The sequence below is a fragment of the Bufo gargarizans genome, chromosome 6, assembly GCF_014858855.1.
Source record: "Bufo gargarizans isolate SCDJY-AF-19 chromosome 6, ASM1485885v1, whole genome shotgun sequence".
Taxonomy (NCBI): Eukaryota; Metazoa; Chordata; class Amphibia; order Anura; family Bufonidae; genus Bufo; species Bufo gargarizans.
In genome coordinates, this window is record NC_058085.1 from 298174146 (window position 1) to 298192221 (window position 18076).

Below are 18076 nucleotides of genomic sequence, written 5' to 3' on the forward strand. Positions count from 1 at the left end.
CCCTTTATTCAGGACTTGGTTGACGCATCTTTGGCAGCAATTAGAGTCTCCAGTCTTCTTGGGTATGATGCCACAAGGTTGCACACCTAGATTTGGGGATTTTCTGCCATTCTTCTCTGCAGGTCATCTAAATGTCTGTTAGGTTGGAAGGTCAAACAGCCGCCAATATCAGGTCTCTGGAGAGATGTTCAATTGTATTCAAGTCAGGGCTCTGGCTGGGCCACTCAAGGACGTTAACAGTTGTCCCCAAGTCACTTCTGTGTTGTCTTGGCTGTGTGCTTAGGGCCCACAAAGTCCAATATCTATTTAATCAGGTAAGGGAATCTTGTTTCTCACAGTCAGTGTCGTTCAAGTGCTTTTTTAGCAAACTTTCATGTGTCTTTTACTGAGGAGAAGCTTTTTTTCTGGCAACTCTGCCATAAAGTCCAGATTGGTGGAGTGCTGCAGTGATGGATGACCTTTTGGATGTTTCTCCGATCTGCACACAGGATATTTGGGGCTTAGCCAGAGTGACCATTGGCTTCCTGTTCACCCCTCTTACCAAGGCTTTCCCCCGCCCCCCATAAGAATTATGGAAGTTACTCTGCTCTTGGAAAATTTCAGTGCAGCAGACATTTATTTACCCTTCTCTAGATCGGTGCCTCCACACAATCATGTCTCTGATCTCTACAGGCAGTTCTTTCCTCGCCATGGCTTGGTGTTTGCTTTGATACGCATTTTCAGCTGTGAGACCCAATATAGACAGCAATTTGTCTTTCCAAATTATGTCCAATCAAGAGGATTTAACACGTGGACTTCAATCAAGGTGTAGAAACATCTCAAAGATGGGCAAGAAATAAGGACCCATAGAGCTAAATTTCAGGTGTCCTAGCAATGGGTCTGAATACTTATATCCATGCAAAATTTCAGTTTTTCTTTTTTTTTAAATTTGCTGACGTTTCGAAAATTCTGTTTTCCATATTTTTTTTTTTATTAAGGACTATTTAATACCATATATTAATGGCCACACTGGGGGAGATTTACTACATTTTAAAATGTGTCAAAATTGAGCCATAAATATTCGATGTATTGGATGAACGGTTAAGGGGACACGTTGAATGTGACAATGTAAATACTCCAGATGGTCCACAGCCTAATGTAAGGGTATATCCACACGTAACTCAAAATACAGTATAAAGGCCTGTGCAGATTTTACTGCTGATCCACGGCAAAAAATGCATGCATTACATGTGTTTTTTGCAGTGGAAATGGCTGTGGATTTCATGCACCCCAGGCCGCTCCACTCCTCTCTGGGACTGTTGGAGATAGTTATTACATTGCTCCATCAGGACAAGCACATGGGACCACTGCTCTCAGAAGAGGTGGGGGTTTCGGTGGTTGGACCCCCACAATCCCTCTATATTTTGTGGCTAGGGGATAACTTTAAAACTTAGCACAACCCCTTTAAAATGGTCACCCCTCTAGACAACCCTGCTCTGTATGTGCTCTCATAGACTATAAAAGTCACTTTCCCTTGAACTAGCTTTGCTTAATTTTTCCCACGCTGTGTTACCAAATATAAGAGACGCTTCCGATTTAATCATTACCTGCATACTGGTGTATGACGACTGTGAATTCAGTCGTACCCTCTCTGAATTCTGCTGTGCGGCTCGTTCGGCTGCTCGTTCACTTCCTGGGGCCTTCTTGTCAGTGACGGGACCTTCAGGAGAGCTCATCTCTGAATCAGACAGTAACCGCTCTGTACCACTATAACAGAAGGAGAAACATTTCTACAAACATGGTTCATGTATTTAGGGTCTTAGAAATATCCAAAGCACAAACTTACTGTAAGTGAGAGTTCTTTGTGCCTTGTAATAATTCCACCGTCTGCCTCTTCGTACAGGGGGCTTTGGCCGAGTTCAGCATTTGCTTGAGATCATTTGTGTTTGCTGAATGTGATGGACTTCTTGGCATTCCTACTTCCACAAAGGCATCATTACATCCTAGAAAACAATAAAAAATCAAGTATTTTCTACTGCGGCACAGTAGTGGCGTGACTGGTGTCTTATCTCTAGTTGGCTTCAGAAATCCTTTGCATTGTAAAGATTTTTCTGCAGCTAGGTCAAAGTAAAGACTTGCTAGTAGTAACATAATATATTATAAAAAACAATACAGAAGTTACAAACGGATAAGGAACGTGAAAGGAAGCTGTAACAAACTATGACCCCACCTTCTGACTTTGTGCTTGTTTGGTCGGGGGAGCTGCGGTTGTTTGACTGTCTAGATGATTCAGGTAGGTGCGAGTTCATCACTTTGTCTCCTAGAGATGATGCAGATATGGTGCCATATTTCATGTTTGTCGACTGCAACATTGAAGGTTGTATTAGAACAGTTCAGTGCACAAGTGTAGAAAGGTACACTTTTATTATCAAACACTAAATGCAGGAAAACAGTACAACACCCAAACCATTTATATCTACTGGAGCAGAAAGGGGTGACTACATTTTAGGGACATATGTCAACTTAAAGGGACTGTCCTGATGATCAGTGGATTGTCTAACCCCCTGCAATCAGGTGAAGCTGTATATTTCCCATGATTGCCAGAAAGTCAAAGGAATGTCTAACCATGTAATACATGGATGGGCCAAGTCAGCCAGAGTGAAGACCACCCTGGCCGATAGAGGCGACTCCTGAAAAGAGGTTGTGTTAAATTCCTTGAAATGAAAAACTTTAGATTCTCATTCTGCAATATCACTTTTTGTTTACGGCTAGTTTCTCATCTGTGGCGTGTATTCCGGCAGGATGTTCCGCCAGAGATATGCAAACTGAATGCCCGCCGGCCCGATTAACCCGGCAAAAAATGCAGAGAATAGGCTGTTCTCTGCTGGATCAGGCGGCCCGAGCTCTGTGCTGCAGATGTTAAACTAGCCCAAGCAGAATTCCATTAAGGCCTCTTGCACACGACCGTATGCCCTCCGAGATATACGGTCCATATGTCCAGAGCGGCATGGATTGTACACATGGGAGCACACAGATTACAATGATGCTGTGCACGGCGGGCCACCCGCGGGACAATTCTCCTGCACTCATATGATCTTATTAGTGCGCACGATCCATGCCGCCCTGGGACATATGGCCGTGTCCAAGAGGCCTAAGGCTGAGGCTACACACAGACATTTTGTACCATGATCTTTCAGTTTTAACTATTGAGCTACAGCTGCTGTCCAAAGGAACACATTGAGGGTAGGTTCACATTTGAGTTGTATATTCCGTTATAATAGGGCTATGATGGAATATAATGGAAATCAAGGACCGAATGCAAAACTGAACCTTTTAGAGGCATTCTGTTTTGATCTGTCCTAATAGAGTTCTATGGGCACAAATAACAGTTCTGACTTGTTCCGTTACGTAAGACGGGAAAAGAAAAGTTGTGTCGACAGGACTTTTTTTTTTTTTTCCGTTTTACATAATGGAACAAGACGGGAACCGTTATATGTGCCCATGGAATGGTATAACGGAATTTACAACGCATATGTGAACCCACCCCAAAGTTACATACAAATCAATCTACACCTGTGTACCGCAGCTATCCCTTAATAGTTGAACTCAATCAATCTGCGCATAGACTTAGCATCTTTTTGTAAAGACAGGTCTTTAAAAAGTCGCAAAATGGGCTCACTTTCCGCATTTTTGACCACTCACTCCAGTTTTCAAATATGGGTGGGAAAATGCCTGTGGTTCGCTATGAGTTTCACTCCAGATTTATTGAGTTATTTAAAAAGTTGCAAAAAAAAATATGACACACTCTCGCCAGTAGGAGGGTGGAGTAGGAAAACTAGGGGAGCTTTTCTAGACAAAAGTTTTAGGTTTAAGGATAAGACAAATTTATCAAACAGTCTCCAATATTTGACAAATGTGCATCAGCGCAGACTCCAGCAAAACTGACTTCAGATATTCCCCTCAATTATTGCCGGCAGCTCACCCCATTCATACAGGAAGATGTGCTGTTGAGCTGACGAAAGATAACTTTAGGTGTAGGCAATAGCTGTGATTATTGTCGCTTACACGAGACCATGATCAGGAACTTAGACTAAGATCAGATGAAGCAGCTCGGCTGCAGTTACGCATCATAACTGTTCCCCAAAGTGAAGAAAACAAGTTGAAGATTAGGGCTGGGTGATATGGCCTAAAATCTATATCGCAATATAATTTTAAGCATGTGCGATATAACGATATATCACGATCTATTATTTTCTTCTGTATGTATAAAAATTACATAGCCATCATTATCCATGTCCTCCAGCCAGCGCCATCAGCCCCATGCCATTGCCATCATCCATGTCCCCCAGCCAGCGCCATCAGCCCCATGCCATTTCCACCATCATCATGTCCCTCAGCCAGGGCCATCAGCCCCATGCCATTTCCACCATCATCATGTCCCTCAGCCAGAGCCATCAGCCCCATGCCATTTCCACCATCATCATCATGTCCCTCAGCCAGGGCCATCAGCCCCATGCCATTTCCACCATCATCATCATCATGTCCCTCAGCCAGGGCCATCAGCCCCATGCCATTTCCACCATCATCATCTCCCCCAGCCAGCACCATGCCATTTCCACCATCATCATGTCCCCCAGCCCCATGCCATTTCCACCATCATCATGTCCCCCAGCCCCATGCCATTTCGACCATCATCATGTCCCCCAGCCCCATGCCATTTCCACCATCATCATGTCCCCCAGCCCCATGCCATTTCCACCATCATCATGTCCCCCAGCCAGCGCCATCAGCCCCATGCCATTTCCACCATCATCATGTCCCCCAGCCCCATGCCATTTCCACCATCATCATGTCCCCCAGCCAGCACCATCAGCCCCATGCCATTTCCACCATCATGTCCCCCAGCCAGTGCCATCAGCCCCATGCCATAGCCAGTAGATTAGGGCCCTGCTCATATACTTAACTTTCCTGCAGGGTGCGCGGCTGGCTGATGGAGTCCGCAGGAGATGGACCGCAAATTCTTCCTAGCATGCACTGGGAGGGACCTGACGTCACACACAGTATCAGCAAGTGTGCTGACAATGTGTGCACGCAAAGACCTGGCCGGTGCAGAGTTGGGAGGCCACGGAGCGGTGAGTGAGAAGCTTCTTCAATTCACTACCGCTCCACCTATCGCAATATGGCAATATAGCTAAAATCTAGATCGTTGCCCGAATTTATGGCGATAATATCGTATATGGTTTATATCACCCACCTCTATTGCAGATACACATAATCCAGAGATAATGATGTCAATGCAATTAAAGACTACTACTGGCGTTCTCCTAGAAGTTAATATTTAGTGTGCACCTACCTTCACATGACCATTTAATGCAGATGCTACTTTCTTGCATTCTGAGTGCATTCCATTCATATGGACATCAACTGGGGTCAAGCCAGGTGGTGGAGATGGGGTATTCTGACCATAGTTGGGCACCCCAGATAAAAGAAAGCTAGTTAACGTGGCTTGTGCAGCAGATGGCACCATCATATGTGGTATGGCAGAAAATCCTAGAGAGAGAACAAAAATGATCAAATAATGATCAAGTGCTATCATCAAAGCATAGGAAAGTAAACATAACCCCTATTACATCACCATTAACACACGCCTGTGATAGGGCCTCCCTGCTCCTCGTCTGACTTTTCATGGGAAAATCGTTTTGCGATGTGCATATTCTTTTAGAAAAATATGAGAGAACATCTAAGAATAACTTTGATTTTGTGTCACTGTGTAGTAATGTTTGTAACTCTGCTGCCAGTTAAAAAAATTGGAAAGGATGACATTGAAAGAGGCAACAATGAACAGAAAGGAGAAAAATTAATGGATTTTTACATCTTCAGAATACAATTTTAGAAAATTAGGCTTTACCCCTTACTTCTAAATGAAAAGGCCAACAAGACGTGGACCTCTTTTTTCAAAGTTTACCAAGACCCCTATAATTAACCTTATATAAAGAAAGAAAAACTGAGCCGCCAAATGGAGCCACAGAATAACCAAGCCTCATCCTAATAAGAACAACTCATTCTGTTTCAGACACTATTCTCTTGTTTTCATAGTACATTAGAGTCCAAGCTTTTTTAGGCAATTATAGGCGATTTTCCATTCTAAAGACAATGTTGGTCAGAAAAAAATATTTCCCAGGATGGATTAGAACAGCAACCGGTGATTATGTCTAATGTGGCATTAGAGGCAGATCAGAACGGAAAGCACATAACTTTAGGAATCTGTCAGAAGTAACAAAAAGCAGGTCAAACCGTCTACCCGGATTAATCTGCTATTTATTTGGGTTAGAATTTGTGGGTTAAGTAAAGAGAACTTAAAAAGAAAATTTTAAACCTTGCCCGATATAATTTTACAATTTTGTTGGCAATAATGTCGTTTTTCTTAAGGTTTCAGATTTCAAGAATTCAGTAGGAGTGTAAAAAAAGACATTTTATGTGGAAGCAGTCAACTGATTGTATCTTAAATGTGTAACACTGCCCCAGTCATCGTATGGATTCTAGACCATACCGACCTAAAAGATGCAATCGGGCATTTTCTAAAATTACCCTTTTAAGGCTCTTTCTTTGGGAGGGATGAAATAAATCAATTATAAAAAGGTTAATAGTTATAGAACCCTCCAAAATACAAGAAAAACTGTGCAAGGATTCCACATTTCACAATTTTTGATTGTAGAGGCAATGTTAACTATGGTTCGGATCTTCTATTGCTGGCTGCACCACTACGTAACCTGTAGGTGTCGCTGTTGCAAGATCTTTAGCCTATGATGAAAATGGCCCACTACACAAGGTAAAATAATTGATCGGATGCGAGAACGTAATAATAATAATAATAATAATAATAATAATAAAAAAAAAAGATAAAAAAAAAAAAAAAAGTGCAAATAAATACGGCTCAACTGTATTCATAAATAATATTGCATTTCGAAAAACTAGTGATCCAGCATTTGTCTAATAAATGGCAGTTGTACAACTAGTAATATTTTTGTCAAACATTTTCATGACAAGTCTGAACCCGACAGTTACCTGCAGCGTTGGTGGTGTTCGCTAGTGAAGTTGCCCAAAGTGTTGGACTAGGTGCAGCAGAACTGGGGCTGTGAAGTGGACTGACCGAACTGTTCAGGGCGTTCAGCAGAGTATTTTGTGCCGTAGACGAATTAATAGAAAGGGCATTGGGGCCCAGGAGACCTGTAAAAGAAGTGAACATTGCATTAACAGTTACACTACTACATGACCTTCTGTAAGCTTTTCTGTTCAATGTGGAAATATTTCATCATTAATTAACCAGATATAAAAAAGGTTGTTTGGGATTCTATGACATTTATTGAAGAAAGCACAGCATGTTCTCCCAATCCCCTCAGAAAGCAAGCACTCGGAGGAATAAGGTTTCAACACAGCGAATATTAACAGACTTCTAAACGTACACTTGTAGTAGTCTTTCATTTGACACCTTTGGGGGCATTTTCTTGATTATTGTATTTGTACTAATTTTGGGCTAAAAATCATATTTTTTTTCAATTTGTGTTTATTAAAAAATTCAACAGGTTTTTTTTTTCCTACAGCTTTCGGTTTTTCTACATCTACAGACTACAGCTCTCTGCATCACACTGTAATGTGTTAGGGAGCAGCCCTAATGGTTGGCTCTATAGCCCTTGTCTCTGAACTCCTGGCAGCTCAAAAACAATAATTATACTTAAAGGAGTATATCTATCTGAGACAATGGGGGCATAGTGCTAGACCGAGTCTAACCTTTGGGCACCTCACCTACGGATGTAGCAGGGTTAACACACATGCTTTATGAGACCTGTTATCTAAACTAAATGCAACTAAATGCGTTAAGCAATTGCTTTTCAATGGCTTTTGTTTCAAGATAATGCGATAAGTTAAGAAATTTGAGTTAAGAGTGTGTGTGCGTCACCCCTGCTACATCTGTACATAGAGAATGAAGTGGAGAAAGAGGTGGCTGGAGGACCCCGGGTTTCTCTGGGTCCAGCCACCACCAAGCACTCTTCCCATAGAAGTAAAAGGGAGCGCACAGCGCTTGTGCGGCCACAGCTCCCACTTATTTCTATGGGGCTGACGGAAATAGATGAGCCAGTGCTCGGCTATTTTTAGTGGACCCATAGAAATGAATGGAGGGCAGCCACGCATTTGCCGGCTGCCTTCACTAGATAGCGATATGCCCCCATTGTCCGAGATGCGAATACCCCTTTTTGTGAAACTTAAACGAACATGACAAATGAGTTTTTGAGCTCCCAGGGGTTCAGAGATGAGGGCTACAGATAGAGCCGTAAGAACACCTCCTTGACAGATTCAGTATGAAGCAGAGAGTTGTAGTCTGTAGATGTAGTGAAACTGAAAAACTGTAGAGGAAAAGCAGATTTTAACCCAAATTGAGTAAAATGCCATGAAAAAAAATTGCTCCCAAAAAGGTATCCACAGCCTTTAAATAGACAAATTAGCATATGCTTCACCTGTATAGTAACAAACAAAAAAAACCATCTTGTAAAATTAAAGTTTTCATTTAGAGCTATTAATATGGATCACACAACCTACAGGCCTCTACAACAAGCCTAAACTGGCCATACACATAAACGTTATCCAAATCCATTGATTTCAGTAGTATGGACTGGCCATCTAACATACAGGGACCTCCAGACTCTCCCAAAAGTGGGAGACAGAAAAGTTCAGGTATGCTGAATGCTCCTCTGTTCCCAGGCAGTGGGGTCTCGCAGCAGCTTATTATTTTCTCTCTCTTGGCCAAGCATGCATGTTTATGATGGAATTGGTAACAAGTCGGTCGCTGTTGGTCAAACACGCTTTCTATACTGTGTGTTCATTGGTGCAGTAAGCAGGTTGTCCTGTCCTCTGAAAAGCATGTGCGGGCAGCACTTCTAGAGTGCACTTACCCAGACACGCCATTTTACTGCCCCACCTGTATTTACAATGCCCCTTTCTCCTGATAGTAGCATGTTACGTTTTGCATCTTTTAAAAGAAAATAATATAGGCTGATTCTTAACAAGATGTGAATTTGGAACATGTGAGAAAATGGCAGCTCCCACTCACCTAATCCAGTAAGTCCCAAACCTGCTGTAAGGATATCCAGTCCATGAAAAGGCATTGGACAGGATAATGTAGACTGGCTTGTAATGGCCACTCCACTGCTGTCAAGTCCAAGAAGGCACTTTCGGGCTTCGTACATATTTAAGGCATTTCGTTCAACGCTTTTTACAATCACTGACTGAAAGAGAACATTAAACAAACTGAGCAAGAATTACATTTAGAAACCTCTTCTGCAAACGTGAGGGAATCTGACGTCTATGTGACCACAACACGTCTAGGGAAAATTTAGATGGGTGTAGCACAAGTTGAAATTCTAAACCATTGATATTTAAAAAAAAAAATATAATGCAATTTCATCATCATTTCTGTTTATACAATCAATAACATACAAGAAATACATGCATTAAAGGAGTTGTCCGACCCCCCAGAGCAATCGTACTCATGGCCAGTGCTCAGCCTAAAGTAAAGCAAAAAGGCTTTCCAAACTTTTCGACACTCCATTCCTGCACCAACGGTCCCATTCCCGCTGGTTCCAGTCTCCTGGCACCACTACAGCCCTTCACTGGCCTCAGTGGTCAAATGCCCCTTGAGGACACGTTTCTGCTGAGGCCAGTGAATGACTGCAGCGGTGCAGAAGATGACAAATGGGATGTTGCATTTCCAGGTCCACAGGAGAAGTGGCCTTTATTTTATTTTAGGCTGAGCAATTTTGGGGCCATAAATCAAACTGCTGGGGGAGTCATACAACCCCTTTAATGCCCCACTACAACTATTAGGAGTTAAAGCACATCTCTCATGTCCTAATAATATCCCTACGCTCCCTTAAATTTACCAGCACTAGTTCTGAGTGCCAGATTATACAATCCAATACTAGAAATCACAGCCAACTCTCAAATGAAGGATGATCACCAGACAGGATTTTCATTTCTGCAAAAGATGATGGCTAAGAACGTATTCAGTATCTGCAAGTAACGATACCCTGATAAACTAAATAAATGGCAGCCATCCCAGACCAGCAATGGAAATGGAAGCTAAATATATTTAAAAACAGGTGCAAAATTTCTTTAAGTCATCATTTTATTACATGAAACTTACTTTACTTGGCTGCTTGGGCTTTGGTTTTATGCTGATGAATACATCTAACTGCTCCATGAGTTGAGTAATATACTGTGGCTCCACTTCAATCTCTTCTTTCATGTCAAACATCAGAACTAGTGGGAGACAACCCTGCGAAGGAAATAAAAAAAATAGAACATTTTAATAACACACACACACACACACATATATACATACATACATATATATATAACATGTACACACACACACACACACACACACACAGAGATATCAAGTTTGTGTGTATAGGTAATGGTCGCACCTCGGCAGGGGAATGGAAATCCTTACAGATACACTTACCATGAGATATTGTCTGGCCAGGCAGACTGACTCAATGGTGCCTTGGAGGTAGACTGTGGACTTCTTCAGGGGATTATTTGGATCTGGAAAGTGGATCTGAGCACCAGTTCGTTGCATTATGTGTTTGATGTTGCCACCGTTTCGGCCCATCATAAAGAGGTGATGCTGTGCAGCAATATCCAACTGTGTGCTGACAGGTATAGCATTGGCAAGGCTACCAGCAAGATGCTCCAGCAATAGTGCAGTGCCTTCCTATGAAAGACAACATCACAAATGCCATCAAGCTACCATATAAAATACCTTGGCACCAATATGCAAGGAAAAAAATATTTCCGGGAAATGTTTGGTAAAAGACAGACATTCGCTACCTAATGGAGGCATGGAAACCAGTTTAAGGGAGACATCAATGGACGGCCGCGCTACCGTTCATGTGGTCGTAGCCGATCGCTGCAGTCATGCCAAGAAAGGACATGTGTTTTGGCACAGACGAGATCATAAATTGTTGCCTCCTCAGGTAATTCAGCAGTCAAAAAACTGTGTGCATGGACTCTTTCATGGTAAGGTTTAAATGTCTTCATATTTGCAAGGATTTTTTTCTCATGGCTTTCTATGGTGAGCCTAATATCACCATAAAAGACTCCCCTTTACCAAAACGGTTTCTGTTTTTGTAGGAAGTCATTTTGCCCTGTCCTCTTCCGCAGCCTTACTTCAATTATTTTATCTACAATCAGTATACAGTATCTATAGGATTAATCAGTATACAGTAGTTAAGGTGTCCATACACATCTGATGAAAGTCAGGACTGGCTGACTACCTCATGTATAGTGATGTCCTCACTTTTTTATGACTGCAGATGTCAGACAATGTTTATTGTCCTCTTCCCATGGAAAATACAAGTATGCTCGCCCCCAGGCAAGCATGCATATACTGTATATGGTGGAGTTGGGAGGAATATCTTTTGACCATACAGCTATTTGGCCAACAGCTATCCAAGGACAGCTTTATTGGGGTTGTCTCATCTGGAGCATTGGTGACCTACTGTATCGCTAGGACATGCCACCAATGTCAGAAAGGTGCAGGTCCCACCTATGGGACCCTCAAGAACAAAACTCCCAAAGGAAACAAGAGCGCACCATGCATACACGGCTGGCCTCCGTTCATTTCTATGGGTGTACCGAAAACAGCGGAGCACAAAACTCAGCTATTTTTTGGTGTTCTCTTACAAAAGAACAGACGGTGGCTGTGCATGCCAGAGGTGGGACCCGCACCTATCAGACATTGGTGGCATATCCTAGCAATATGCCAACAATGCTCCAGGTGATACAACCCCTTTAAGTCCGTTAGACTAGATTTCGTGGTCACTGACACAAAGTGGTTCCATCTGTCAATCCTACGACTCCAAGAGGGCATCATTTGGAGGTGCACCTTACAGGTAAGTGACAGCTAGCACTTTTGTTATTGAAGGTTCTTTAACATCTCACAAGGTAAGAAAGCTATCTGCCATCTTATTTATGATGGTTTCAGGGACTCAGGCTATTCTTCCTCACAGCTTTACACTGCCGCACTGACTGCTCAGATTTAACCAGAACAATAAACCAATTTTAAAATTCACCAAAACAATACCCCCAAAAAATATTTGTGCGCATACAGTTTCTTTCCCGATACAGAAATGTTTACGATGGTTTACATTTTGGGGCTTTTAGAAATAAGATGCACTGTATAAACACCAAAGTTCAAAAATCAAACCCACAATTCAATCTGACAGGCCAAAGGAGCCCTTTAACATCTGTTACATCTTTAGATAATTGCATTGCTTGAGACCAGGTTGAAGCCCTCTGTAAACTATACAGTTTACATAGTATCTATGTTTTCACATAGTCCAAAGAACATAACTGCTGCATGTATTTATTGGAAGCGAAGGCATCAGAGCGTCTGAATTACTAACTTAGCTGGAAAAAAGTGCACATAATCCAATGTGAAAAATCACTGGAGACCTCCCAGGACTTCTAATGGAGGCCGAATATGAGTGAAGGGAAAATGAGTGAAGGAATTTCATGATGTAGAAGATGCATCTGCATCTGAAATATATACAAGGTGCATGGCTAAACTGGAAACACTCTGTAATACGGGCAAAATGAGACAAATATTAATACACATAGGCCAGATACTTGTCTCGTCAGCAGTACTCTACAAGTTCCCACATCATAAATAATACCGTTACTCCTGTGGACTGGAGACCGTCTAAAAAATGCCTGCATAAAACCTGCTATGGAGATGTGCATTCTGGGAAATATGGTCTTTATCACAGGCAATCTGATGTAGGAAAAAACTGTATCGCTACAATACGGGAGCTAAGTTGTTAGGGTCCACCGTTTCCAGCAGAATTGAGAATGCTGCTCTGGAGAATAAACAACAATCTCTAGGGCCAAGCGTATCAAGCTTGACCAATTACTCACAAAATGAAATGGCAATATGTACAGGTCCCCTAAAGGGGGACAAAGGGGTAAAACTTGGCATTTATTAGATAATAATATAAAATAGTGAAGCGCTAACCAGGATAAAACCTCCAAGACAATCAAACAATAGACAGCCCAGGTGGGCCTGGACAAACAGACACTGAATGGTAACAGTGGCAGGTTGCATGTAAAAGGAACGTTCTCACCCATCAGAAGCTGTAGAAGTGGATAGTGGAGTCACTTTCAATAATGCGGGCTTCCATGAGGTGAGCTGTGATACCATTCAGAAATGATGCCAACGTGTAGACCTCGGCGTAGATAGGAGTAGGGAGCAGAGAGTCCTTAAATCACCCTAAATGAGGGGCGGGGGCTAAATTACCCTACCTATCTTCACAATGTACTTGCCCCGCAAGGGGCATCCCCGTCCGGATACCTTTCCCTAATCCCAGGCGTTATCCCTAGTACACCCTATTAAAGGTAAACTCCCGACGTGTCACATTTCATTCAGCATGAACTCATCAGGGGAGATGTACATAAATAGTTGCAAGCAATAGATGAAGTTTGCATTAGAGAAAGGGTTAGAAACCAGCAAAATTTGGCAGTGGTTGGAGCTTGTATAAAAAAAAAAAAACTTCAAAAAGGGGAAGAGTGGGACCAAGGCCACCAGAAAAAGTACAAATAGCCTAGTCCAGGTGTGACCCAGGATTTGGATATTCTTCTACAGCTTCTGATGGGTGAGAACGTTAACATGACCGAGCATTTCAAGCCTTTTGAATGCAGGGAGATTCATTGTATTAATGCTCTGATGCCTTTTACATGCAACCTGCCACTGTTACCATTCAGTGTTTGTTTGTCCAGGCCCACCTGGGCTGCCTATTGTTTGATTGTCTTAGAGGTTTTATCCTGGTTAGCGCTTCACTATTTTATATGATATTAGTTTTACCCCTTTGTCCCCTAGGGGATTAGTACATATTGCTCTGGAGAATACACAAAAGTCATTAAATATAGCAACAAAAATCTATTTGAAATAGTATCATACATAGTATAACATAGAACGCATTCAAAGAAATCAACGTGAGTAAGGCTTATTACAGGGGTTTCCCAGGAATTACTTATTGATGTCCTATACTTAGCTATTTTCACAAGCGCCGAAGTCGGAAGTACAAAGCTACAAAGTGGTTATGCCTGGTAACTCACTTAAAAGGGAACAGAACTGCAGCAACCAGGCATGGCCAGCTGATTTTTGGAGTGCCAGGAGTTCGACCTCCGCTGATTCAATACTGATAACTAGAGATGAGTAAAGGTTTAAACAAATTCAATTTGGATGCTTTGCCGAATTTTTCCCCCAAAATGGCCTTGTTCTGAATTAGTCACAAAGAGCATTTAATCAGCAATATCTAAGCCTGTAGGGAGAGTATCTCGGTGGACATCACTGTGCAATGCAGCAACATGCATAGCTAGTGCTTTCTGGTAGTGAAACCGTTACTGTGACAGGCAGGTGAACACCCCAATAACAGTAAGATTAGACCGCTTATTCACCCCAATTTGAGATTCAAGGACTAATAGAATTACATAGGTACAAACAAGGAGGACACAGGTCAGTTAGATGCAGGTTCCAAGGAATCAGCACGTTAACATGACCGAGCATTTCAAGCCTTTTGAATGCAGGGAGATTCATTGTATTAATGCTCTGATGCCATGTGTAGGGTTTAAGCATTGGAAAAAGATCATGCATTGCTATATGACACTGAAATGAACTCTCCTATGGTTTTTGCAAATTCTTCTTTCAGGGTGAGCTGTTTCGCAGCTGGAAAAACATAAGCGTGATTGCAGAATCATCCTGGATGCTTATGAAGAGACCGGATTTATGGTAAAGCTTTCTAGCAAATGGGTTACCTTAACAGCGCTGGTGTTATTCTGGGACCCTCTTACAATCACAGTAGCACCGTACACTCTGGAGCGCTGCTTGAAAGAAACAGTTATGTTGTAGGTTTGGGAGATGTGCTGGATTGTGGGAGAGTTTGGGTCTGGAATTGGCTGCAGAATACCCGCGATGGGCAAGTCAAACATCAGCACCAATGGTAGCAGCTCCTGTGGGAGAGAAAAATCCTCAGTACAGTACAGACACAATACGTTCTTACAGTAGAAGCCACCCTGTTAGAGGTAGGGTCCCACTGTATTGAGAAAACATAGAGGAAGGTGCACTAGAACCAAGGTGCCAAGCTTATATTCACCAATACGTAATATAATAGTTCTGAATTTCATCACAACTGAGAATATGCAAGTTAAAGGGCAGTTGCAGAGAGAGCAGAGTCTCTAGGAGTAATGACAACGCCCCTGTTGCTCTTAGAAGCTCAATTGCATAGATTAAATCATCATTTTTCTTAGCATTGCAGGCACAAATGAACAGATGCCTTTAGCTGCCAAGTGCACATGTAACCGGTCAACCAGTGTCATAGGTACAAATCTGCTGACAGATGCCCTTTAAGATCACAGGGGCAGACATTTTTCTGGACTTCCTTCCACTTCCTTGCAGACGACAACAGACTGCATTCAATGTACAGCAAATGTAGGCAAGATAAACTCAAGAGAACAATTTCTCACCTACCCGTGAGATAGACTAGTATTAGATTGTGTAGGGTCTTGCTACGGTCTGTGAGGTTGATGGAAGGAACGTCTATTGCAATCTGAATGGAGCTGCAAGACGCATGCTTAAACCCGGTTTCATTCAGCTGTCGCCATATTGGTGTCATACAAGAGAAATGGGTGGCTCAGAACCCCTGATCTAGTAATAGATGGGAGATTTTTTGGGCAGACATATGTCTGAACGGAGTGGTAGTGCACATGTTGGTCCACCACTCCATTCACGTCTATGGGACAGAGATCTCTGTCTACGTCAGCCCCACAGAAATGAATGGAGCCGTGGACAGATATGCACACTACCCCTCCGTTCATAGAGGAGATCCCTCGTTCTCAGGTTCATGGGGGGGGTTGCAGATAGTGGACTGTAGTACTTTTGTAGTACACACAAGAAAAATAAAATTCCTGTTGATCAATATACTGGACAAGCACAATAATAAATTAACGAGGCTTTCCAAACCACGGGGCCAATCTTGAATAGGAATTCCAAGAATATCCATAGATGGCCATTACTTACAGTAAGCACCTCAGCCTTTGTCCGATTACAAATCTTACATTGACCGCCTATTCAAAGAATCAGCCAAAAATATGTATTTCTGTTTAATCCCATTTAAAATTCCCCCATGGCAGGTACTTTGTCAGGGGTCCTCATCGAACACTTACCTTCTTAGTCATCATTTTCAGTGTATAGTATTTAAGGAATTCCATATTAATAGAAATGTATTATTTGTATCTAAAATGTGCAAAAAGATGCTGCCTGCTACTGAAAGTTGTAGAGGTCCCATTAGAAGACACTTTTATTAATAGGACGATTAAAGGGAACTTTGGATCCAGAGGATATTAACCAGCAGAGCCGCAGTTTTTTCCATTAACGGTAATGAAATATATTTTAGGGCCGCTACTGTCTCTGTGCACAGCAATGAAGCTATATACTGTATACATCAAGTAACATAGGTAGTAAGAAGAATAGTGCAAATATACAAATCTGAAAACAGAGTATTGCTAACATGCCTAGTGCAAGCCGTAAAGTTATTTTTCTTGTTCCTTAATGACTATGTGAATGAGTGGTGCGGTGTACAAGACGTGTCCAAGGAATGTTAGATGGGACATAAATGCCAGATCTAAAGCAAATAATCTTTCAATACTTCTGCCTGTGTGTGTATTTTAGCAGTCATCAGGCGATCAGTAATAAATGATGAATGGAATAACGGCATGCAGAAAGGTGGTTTAGTCTGGACTATATAACGTCTCAAACACTGATGAGATGAAAACCACAAAGCAATGGAGGAAATCTGAAATATGTCACTTAAGCTGCCAAACCATTTGAGAAGAGTTTCTTTTCTTTTTTTCCAAAACAGCACAATGGTATTCAACCAGCCAAAAACCCCTCTGTAATCAGATGTTATAGGGCATCAGTGCAATAAACCAGGATGCTACAAATCCGACTATAGGAAAATCTAATAATCACTGTAAATGCCAGGAAAAAGCTATGGAAAAGCATGCAGATCTTAACCTTTTGTGGACTGCACATTGACTTATATACGTCCGGATTTGACCTAATATAGTCCCATTACAATCAGGTCCTGAAGTGCTGACCTTAGGGACTGAAGCTCTGGTAAGAGGGATACAACCTGTCCATATGCAATACATACTCCGAGATCTAATATGTAGTTTAGCAAAGAGTAACTGGGTATTACAAAGTTCCTGTTACCTGCAAGTTCCCTATATTTTAGAGTATCTTTAAAGGAGTTATGCACCTTTGTTTTGTTGTTTGTTTTTTTGCAAACTTCCCCCTTTTGAAACATTTACCTGCTTCCTGGCACGAGCTCCCTGTTCCTTCACTACCCTGCCTCGGGTGCTCTACTGCGCTCCGTATTGATGCTGTTGCAGCCAATCACTGGCCACAGAAGTGACCTGCTCCTCTTCAGTCGTGTCAAATGGTCACATGACACAAGGGGAGCAAGTCCCTGCTGCAGCCAAAACAGACGTTTACATCCTGGGAGTGCAGAGGAGCAGGAAGCTAGTGCTGGGAAGCTGGCAGGTATGCTCTTCTTTGCAGGTCTGCCCAAGAGGGGAAGTTCAGCATGCAACCGCATTCACGTGAGCACAGTCAGTCATCTCAGTACTCCTTAAGGTACCCATACACCTTCATTTGCTATTGGCTAAACACCTACTACTCGTGGGTCTCCATACAAGTTTAGTTTGGCTGAGCATGTATGTGTCTTAAAGGGCAAGAAAGGAGAAAGCCGCTGCCAGAAACCTGTGGTGGAAGCTTACTACTGCCAGAACAAAAGCAAAAACATACCTATGTCTTCTTTCCACCACTTTCCCCTTTCCACAATAAATAGTCAGTAATTGGGAATAGCTGATAACCTTATCTGTATGTGTCACCTATCCCCTAGATACAGTAGATGATAAATGTGATTTGTGGCAAAAAAAAACTTTTAGTCGTAAGGGAATGTGACAATTATTTTTGCACATC

The 18076-nt window shown here is 42.2% G+C and overlaps 1 protein-coding gene across 2 annotated transcripts in view; it reads right to left on the reverse strand.

The window, feature by feature from the left end:
- The window catches only part of BICC1 (BicC family RNA binding protein 1), a 216053-nt gene that overhangs the window by 14213 nt on the left and 183764 nt on the right, over positions 1 to 18076 (reverse strand). For both annotated transcript variants that reach the window (XM_044296755.1, XM_044296754.1), the window contains exons 7-15: positions 14851 to 15045; positions 10499 to 10750; positions 10178 to 10309; positions 9086 to 9260; positions 7045 to 7206; positions 5333 to 5529; positions 2210 to 2342; positions 1826 to 1982; positions 1587 to 1746 (exon numbers count right to left, since the gene is read on the reverse strand). In XM_044296755.1, coding sequence (XP_044152690.1) covers positions 1587 to 1746; positions 1826 to 1982; positions 2210 to 2342; positions 5333 to 5529; positions 7045 to 7206; positions 9086 to 9260; positions 10178 to 10309; positions 10499 to 10750; positions 14851 to 15045 — 1563 coding nt within the window. The remainder of the gene's footprint in view (positions 1 to 1586; positions 1747 to 1825; positions 1983 to 2209; positions 2343 to 5332; positions 5530 to 7044; positions 7207 to 9085; positions 9261 to 10177; positions 10310 to 10498; positions 10751 to 14850; positions 15046 to 18076) is intronic.